General features: G+C 39.1%; 1 protein-coding gene across 1 annotated transcript in view; it reads right to left on the bottom strand.

The window, feature by feature from the left end:
* The window catches only part of vps13a (vacuolar protein sorting 13 homolog A), a gene marked incomplete in the record, with an annotated part of 36711 nt that overhangs the window by 18988 nt on the left and 8903 nt on the right, over positions 1-8820 (bottom strand). The window contains 26 exon segments of the mRNA XM_014017332.1: positions 144-304; positions 433-694; positions 776-925; positions 1004-1105; positions 1226-1369; positions 1506-1715; positions 1979-2122; positions 2217-2401; positions 2514-2767; positions 2866-3035; positions 3118-3242; positions 3468-3639; positions 4206-4353; positions 4450-4757; positions 4922-5089; positions 5205-5308; positions 5504-5620; positions 5709-5913; positions 6063-6122; positions 6227-6306; positions 6440-6596; positions 6951-7123; positions 7537-7648; positions 7827-7965; positions 8153-8270; positions 8575-8707. Coding sequence (XP_013872786.1) covers positions 144-304; positions 433-694; positions 776-925; positions 1004-1105; positions 1226-1369; positions 1506-1715; positions 1979-2122; positions 2217-2401; positions 2514-2767; positions 2866-3035; positions 3118-3242; positions 3468-3639; positions 4206-4353; positions 4450-4757; positions 4922-5089; positions 5205-5308; positions 5504-5620; positions 5709-5913; positions 6063-6122; positions 6227-6306; positions 6440-6596; positions 6951-7123; positions 7537-7648; positions 7827-7965; positions 8153-8270; positions 8575-8707 — 4101 coding nt within the window.

The following is an 8820-nucleotide window of genomic DNA, read 5'->3' as shown; positions in this document are numbered from 1 at the left end:
GGTGGGGAGGTGGGTACCCTCCCTGGCGGGCCACACAGGAGTGACCTGCGGGCCTTGAGTTTGACACATGTGATTTAAGCTAAAGAAACACTATAAAACTAACAAAAAATAAATAAAAATGTGTAAGATGGTCAGCGGTGTACCTGGAAAGGAGAGCGGATCTTGATGTACTTGCTGCCCTCCATAGAAGAAACTTGACAGACCAGGAAACGAGTGACCCCTGAGTCTAAATGCATGACGCTGTACAATCCTCTGCCCACTTTGATCAGGGGGATCACACTGGCTGAGGTGTGGCCCTCTGGAGCTGAAAAAACAGAAGCAACAGTCTGAGAGGTAAAGGACCGACTTAAAAAAATCACTCTTTACGAGAAACTTTGGAGGTTTAAAGACTGGATTTAAGATGCTCTAGTTGAGGATGAACATGTAACGTACTGGGCTGTAAGTAGTAATCCTTTTCACTCAGGGAGATCATTGCTGAGAACTGATCAGAGTCTGTTTTAGATGAATAGTCCATCTCGAAGGTTTCGCCACCCTGCAGCTTCACTGTGTGGTTGTTGGTGTGCTCCTTGTTGATTGGAGAAAACATCTCACTGTAGCGGACAGATACTGGAAGTCCTAGCCTATTTTTTATAACAAATGGAGCTTCATCCTTTTGAGAACACTCTGTGGTCTGTTTGGCAGCCTCTGCAAAGGCCTGAGGAAAAACCCAAATGCATTGATGATATACAGCTCTACACATATTTAAAGAGTTCAATAAAAACAACAAGTGTCTTACCGTGCCCAGGTTACTCAGCATGGTCAGCCCACATTTGGACAATGTGATGTTGAGCTGGTCTTTACTCCGGATGAAAATAACCGTCTTATAATCTGGGATATTGCCATCTATTTCATCTGACATACACTGAGTCACTGGCTTCTTTTTCATCTGGTTTAAAAAAAAAAAAAAAAAAAACTATTAGACGTATCATGTTTTATATGTGAATGTGTAACTATTCCACACTACCTTTAACTCCAGTGCCCACGGTCTGAAACCTTCTCTGGTCTCATCTTCTAAAGGCTCCACCAGTGGCTCCCACACTCCCAGCATCTCGTTGTAATAATGCACCTAAAAACAAAGCAAAGCACAACTTACAGATTCTACAGATGCAGGGGTTCATAAACAGTGAAAATGTAAAATAGGAGACAGATGGGAGTGAAACTAGTGGGATTTGAAACGTAGTTTCACCTCCAGGTTGAGTTCACTGTGTAAGTTAATGAGTGTGGACCAGTTTTTCACATCTCCATGAAAAGAGGACTTGGCCAGAAGCATGGGGACRGTGCGATGTCCCACGCCAGCCTCCAGAGTCAGACAGATTGATTTAATTGTGACCTGCAGTGAAAGAAACAAATGTTAGTGAGCTGTCTCAATCAGTTCAAAACAGATGAATAAATAAAATATAAAACTGATAATATGACAGCCTGTATCGGTTGCATATTATCATTTGAGCCACAATGAGGTGAAGCACCTTTAACGACTCTCCCTGGGGAATCAGTGGGGTCAATGACTTTGTGTCTTCATCCCCCTCCTCTTCTAAGAACCAAAATTTAAGTTCTTTCCAGCCTCGTTTTTCCCAAAGATCCACAGGAACAGGACTGTCCTGCTCCTGAGGAGTCTCCGCTGTGGGGGTCAGAGCTGACTGGATGGTAATTACAGTGTTGATGATGACAGGAGATACCTGGGCAGAAAGACACACCACAGGCAGAAAGTTCAAAAGGTATCACTTAGCTAACTTTTTTAACACTTAATTGATGCCAAATAGTCCATAAAAACAGATTTTCTAAAGATTTTCCATCAAAAAAAAACAACTACAAGGCAGGTTGATGCTTGCTAACAATATAGTAGATTTAAGTTTTAGATTCAAGTTTTAAATGAAACACTTGAATTTGATGAAGAAAAAATGTTGATGATATGAAATGTTGTATGATAAAAAACAAATACCTTCAACAAGAGAGAGTTGATGGAGACCTCCATAGTCTGAGGGGTAGTTGGGGACTGAGTACTGTTAAAGAACACCTGACATGGCTGCAGGACGGTGGTGACATTGTTTTTCCTCTTCTCTTTTAAGAAGGGGCATGCCATAACCTACAATGATAAAAAAAAAAAAAAAAACAATTCATAAAAACTTCAGTTTTATTTTCTTTTTTTTTTTCCAGTTTTGCATGTTTAAAACTTAAACCTTTAGATCCTTGATGACAGCATTCATCATTGACCCCTCGGCACTACTTTTCATTAGCAGCTCACACTGTGTGGTCATCACCAGGGCTGGTGCATCAGCACGAGTCAGATCAGCCACAAACACAATTTCGGGGTTCCGCACCACAAYGTTCATCTCGGTCTTTGACACCGGAGCTGCAGCTGTACCTGAGAGAAGCAAAGGAAAAAAAATCTTCATAAATTTGAACGTTTGATTTGGTTAATTGGTATATTTTCAATAAATGAAGTTTGAACTGAATAAAATCAAACACAAACTCACTGGAGTCTTTAGAGGTAACAGAGGAGTTGATGTTCTTTTTCTCTCCAGTTGTGTTGTTTTTAAGTTGTGGACCCAGAGCAAAGCCCTGCTGGGTGGCTTTAAGAAAGATGTCAGCCACGGTGAGCAGGAACTCCATGCTGGCACACAGGTACACATCCTGCACCAGTGTGTCTAAAACGGTGCCTTCGTGCCCCTGCCGGTAGTTCACCTCCACCATCGTGTTCTGCTCTGCACCTGGCCGCATTGCCATCATCCTGGAAGAATAAAAGAATATCACAGTTTCCTATGGGTAAGACACTGAAGGCTTGAAAAAATAAAGACAACTATTTCTTTAAAGGCTTCTGTCTCAAACCTTGGGGTGACCATCTTTATTTTTGGTCTCTTGTCATCCAGGAGGCACATAGAGAGTCGGACCGAGGCCTTCATGGAGCTGTCAGAGTACATGTAGACAGAGGTGGAGATGGTACCCAGAGTAAATTCTGCCAGCTTCAGCTGCTCATCGTGAAGGTCTAAGAGTTGTACCTATTAATCAACAGTGAAATTATTCACAATTTAAAAGAAAAAACAGTTATACACTTTTTCTTTTTGTTAACATTTTACACACCACATTCTCATTAGGGCTGTACAGGACCACCGTCATGGAGTCAAACTTGAAGTCCAGCTTGAGTGTCGTCTTTAACTTGATGCGCTTCTGAGTCTCCACCACAGCAGCTGTCACCACGGTGTTACCTGCATCAATGTCATCATCGCACAGCTTTTAATTGTTGGGTTTTAGTTTAAAATTCAGCAAGAGAGGTGCCTTTTCACGTGTTAAAAAACACTGGTGTTTTTTTTTGTGATCCTGACCTGCTTGTTACATTAAAATTGTTTTTATTCTGTTGACAAAACAATTCAGCTCCTAAGATTTTTAAGCATATATTATATATTTAAATGTGTGTGATCAAATCTACGTACTGCTAGCAGGTCCTGAGGCTCCTGAGTTCTGGGACTCTTTGTTGGATACAGAGTCAGAGGAGCGATCAGGGATGGGCAGAGTAGCTGGAGGCTGAACAGCATCAGATTTCTCTGAGAGGTTCTCGCTCAGAGTTCTCAGGACAACGATCATGTCATCCTGGCAGAGGATCAGCTGTCAGGAACAAAAACAGAAATATTTCACATGTAAATAAAAGAAATGACCAGATAAGGATTATAGGGTTGGGCATTATTGGCAAAAACATTAATCACGATTAATTGTGGTATTTAGCCAATAATGATTAATTTGACGATTAATCCCCTGGGGTCCCTGAACACTCTCATGTCCTGGTCACATGACCAATTTAGTGGGAAAGATTTGCTCTTCATTAAAAATCTGTTCCAAATTGTGTCAAAATTACAGACTTCAGGCTAAACATCAAATTTAAAACTGTGTTGATAGATGAATAAATTACAGAACTTTTTTTTCAATGTTGGTTATATTTGAAACAGAGAGGAGCATTGAGCGGACTCTGCCTGGGGGCATTAATCGTATTAATCGCCAAGTGCCAAAAAGTAATCAATTAATGTTTTTCTGACAATTAATTGCACAAAATACRAATATGCCCAACCCTAAAGGATTAATAACAAATTGATGATAACTAAAAAAAAAACAATGGCTGTGAGCATGTAAATGTTACTTTTTGATWAATTTCTTTGTCATCCAACATTACTACTCACACTCATTGGCTTTAGATGAGCAGTGATCTCTATGTCAGGGATGCTGTGGTACCAGTTGGATGACAGATTTCTCTGTATTTCCAAATACAGGCTAACCGGCTTCAAAACTTGCATCTCTCCCTTAAAACCCCCATTGACATACTTGGCTCTGAAAGCAACAACATCACAACAGAAATAATGAAGCCATAAACAAAAAGGTATTTTTTTTTAAATGGTGTGTTTCCACTGAGTGTTTGTCTCTGACCTGTACATCTTGAGATCGGTAAGTTTCACAGTCATTTTATCCACAACAGGTGGGATTTTAGCATCACTTTTACAAGGCTGCATGGCGAAACAATTCTTGACAGTCAGCTGACCAAGATCAGCTACAATGACGTTTGACGAAGTGGACGACTGGGGGAGGAAGATAACTGGTGCATTGAAGTGGACGTCAAGGGCGATTCGAGAGCTCCGCTCGGCCAGTTCCTTCACACCTGAGGCTGCCTTTTCTGCAGCCTGGACTGTCACCTCAGCCAGGGCGTCTTTTGCCTCCTGAAAATTATTGATAAATGCCTGGGAGAGGGAAAAAAGTAATTAGTAAAAAAGYAAAATGAATTTATGGGAACCTCAACTGAAACACCATAATATTAATTTTAGTAACTCTTTGTCTAAGAAAATGACATTAAATATCATCAATGTAAAAACTCTTTGAAGTTTTTAAAATATTAGATTCTTACCAGTATGGAGGACACAAACTTGTTGAGGAAGATCACCTTAATGCACCCCACCGACAGTGAGACGCAGGTGTCAACTTTAGACATGTCTAGATATGCATCTCCTTCTGTTGCACCAGTATAGTTTGTCATCCGGAAGGAAAATACTTCCTTGTCATCAATAGAGACAGCCTGAGCAAAGAGTCAGAAATAATAGACCACACTTCCAAAATATAACAGCAGACTGTAATGATTACTGAACAAGTAACTAATACAAGTATTATACGACTGAATTAGCAGGTTCTACCTTCTTGTAAATGGCATCACTGTTGCAGTCCAGGATCACAATGTTCTTCAGGTTGGCTAGGATCTTCATCTCCTTCTTCCTCATCAAGACCTCAGAAACCAGACCTGGGTCACAAAACAAGAACAATTTCTGCATATAGTAAAATTTTTAGTTTAAAATATCCAAGTCATAAAAGGCCCGGTTATTGTCGAACCATCTAAGCTGCAACAATAATATTTTGGTAATTTTATGTGTTGTAAGTTATGCAAAGACTACAATAAATAAAGAACTTGCAGTGATAAAAAAATGTGATATCTTACCTTCAATACCAATCTCAGAGACTCTGGCTTTCTGTCCTCGAATGAACACTTTCAAGCAGCGCAGATCGGCTCTGATATGAAGATTCACCACATCTGCATACTTTGACTTCTTTAAACCTGAAGGTGATGGAAGACAAAGGCAATATTCAGGATGCTTTATTACTTTAAACACGCAAACGAACATCGGTTTTGTGATGATAGTTACTCTTTTTCCTGGTGACAGCAGCTTCCTCCTTCTTCCCCTCCTCCTTCACTTCCTCTCCCTCCTCCTCCTCCTCCTCGGGGATGGTGGGGAGCTCCTCACCTCCCCCTTCCTTCTTGGCAGGTGGAGGAAGGAGATTATTGAGGAAGTTCATAGTATTGAGGAGAGCCTCTGTATGCAGATGAACATCCAGGGACGAAAAGGTCACCTGATGAGAAAAATGTAAACACACTGAGTGAGACAATTATATAACAGAGCGTACATTTCCTGTGCATTATAACAGAAAAAACTAAAAGCAAAGAAGCTTTTTAGATTGCAATTTTAATGGTAACAGCTAGGTGATAACAGTTTTCTCACCTTGATGAGCTGCTCTGTATTGTTATGTTGTGTTTTGAACTCAGGACCATTCTTATCAGCCTAGAAAGTAAAGCCCAAAATATAAAGACTATTTTCCACAACTGAATATTTACTTAAAAATGAATGATGAACAGTTTTAAATCAATGCAAGCGAGCAGAAGTACCTTAGTATACTCTAAGGTAAGCAGGTCAACTTCTGAATTATCTAAAGTGGTGATCAGCTGAACTTGCTTATCCTCAGAATCTACAAAAAAATTCAAATAAAACAAATTAACCAAGAAAATTAAAAACTGAAGCCGGATAACAAAAGAGAGTTTCCAACTTATTTTAAATAAAATGTTTTTGATACCAAATAATGACTGCAGGTTTCTACTGACCCATGTATTCAGGACACTTCAGGCAGATTTCTCGCAGGTAGATGTTGGAGACCATGTTAAAGGTGCACAACTTTAGTTCAGTGCCGAGTCCCTCTATATCCAGGTGGAGCACCGTGACCTCTTGACCTCCAGACATTCGACACAACTGAACAGACAACTGAAGGGAAAGGACAAAAAAATGTTAGAAAAGAGAAAATTGTCCTGATGCATCTCAGTAACCCAAGTAGAAAAATCAAAAAGAAAAAATAAGTAGGTCCTCTGGACAGGTTATTTTTTAATGAAATGTTTCATTAAAGAAGAACCCATCCAAAATTATTTACAAGTACAGGCAAACATAAGCATAAAATAACTCAAAATACTGATACTCAAAAATATATTTGTTTTTATTGTATTTAATGTCTGAAAATGACACTAAAACTTTACAGAAAACACCACAGAAATAACATAATTTTAATCCAAGTAGCTCAAGATACACACTGTTTCCCACAAGTTTAACAGAATTAATCTTTACCTCATTGATCTCAAACTTCATGTTCAAGTCAATCATGTTCTTCTGAGGATCTTTGAGGAGGCTCTTTTTTTTGTTTAAGTCTCCGTAGCGCAGAGGCATGGCATTGTCTGCGAAGAACGGCTTATCTCCGATGGGAGAACTGGGAGCGTCGTAGAACAAATCTTCCTCTGATCCTGTGATGTTTCAGAGATTAAAAAAAACATTTCAGTTGCTTTTTATCCAATTTGCAGCAACTTTTGTCATTTTATACAAAATATACATCAGGCACAAATGTGCTATACAGTCTCACCAACAGATGGTAATACACATGGTTCTAGCTAGAGTTAAATAACACTGGAGTGAGCAAGCAAACATTAAAACTCTTTTACTTTTCTATTTAGTAGATGTTAAATATTAGCCAAAATATTATTTCCATTAACGTTTATAAAAGGTTCAAAAAACGGCGGCTTTGACCACCGAGTTACCATGATCCACAATCACCCAGTAATTAAGCTATCACAACCAAAAACTACATACAGTAACAATGCAAATCAAGATGTACAGTTTAAAACTTGTTTGTTTTTGTGTGTGTACAGCTGTGTCTCACCCAGTGAGGAGATGCTGAGCGTGTCACATGACTCAAAAATGACAGACGAGCGCTGGTCGGCCAAGTTCAGACGTTTTCTGGGAGTGAGCTGAGGGGTGAACGACTGCCTGGACTGAGGAGACAAAACGATCAACTTTAAAAATGATACAGTGAAATCAGAAGGACTTCAATAAACTTCAAAACTCCTCCGAAGTCTTGTGGATGTTTATTCTAAACAAATTTATTATTCCCCAAGGCAAWTTATCTGATTTTCACTAAATGTTCAGGAAGACATTTAGTCATTTTTTTACTTTTTGATTTGAAGCAGGAGTGCTGCGTGCAGGTTTGCTCTCAGGCAGTGGGATACTGTCGACCAGCTCCAGAACACTTCGAAGTTTAGTATCAGAAATTCGAAGAGACAGCAGAGGAAGTTCTCCAGACATCTCATATCTAAAACACAATTAAAGACACAGAAATGTGCTCAAATAAAACACCCCAAAACTGTTATTTTTCTTCATCCGGAAAACATACTTGCTTTATTTCTATTTATGGTTACCTGTAATATTACTGTTATGTCCCCTCAGTGGAGATAAACCTTTGACTGTACATTAAATGTAAACAAAAGAGCAACACTCACTTTGCCATGCGGGTGTCTGTAACAACCATCGCCCTGCTGAAAACTACTTTCAGATCCACAGGCTCCAGGATGTGAAGTGGTGACTTCTTCTGTTTGCGAGCTTGTTTCCAGTCACCATCTATGAACAAAAATAATTTTTTTACATTGCTACTGGCTTTTCACACATAAAAAAGGGGGGTGGGGGGATAATGATTCTATTTGAGCTTTGCTTATTTGTGAATAAATTGATCCTTTAACAACAAACATCCTTCAGTCTGTTWTCTTCYAGGAAGTAGAATATTAAAACCAATWAGAACTAAATGTACGTTTTTCTTGTGTAAACTACATTTTCAGTTTTATTTAGGATTTACTTAATTCTGAACAGTAGCTTATATACACTCAAAAAACAACTTTAAGTCTTTATATGTCTGTATTGTTTGTACCTGGTTTGCTGTAGAGGAACTGTAAGCTGCTAAGCTGCACATCGAAGCGGTCGTACGCTCTGGACATGAGGTCTTCAAGGTTGCTGGAACACGCTGACAGCTGCGGCAGATTTTTCTTGCTTTGACTGGACATCTGAAAAGACATTATTCAAGTTTTCACAAGGTTCAAAATTTGTCTTAATAGTGCAATGTCATAAAAATAGTATTGAGTAACACAATTTAAAATGTAAAAAATAAAAAAAATGA

This window comes from Austrofundulus limnaeus, unplaced genomic scaffold (genome assembly GCF_001266775.1).
Source record: "Austrofundulus limnaeus strain Quisiro unplaced genomic scaffold, Austrofundulus_limnaeus-1.0 Scaffold166, whole genome shotgun sequence".
Taxonomy (NCBI): domain Eukaryota; kingdom Metazoa; phylum Chordata; class Actinopteri; order Cyprinodontiformes; family Rivulidae; genus Austrofundulus; species Austrofundulus limnaeus.
This window is presented reverse-complemented; position numbering and strand designations above follow the sequence as displayed.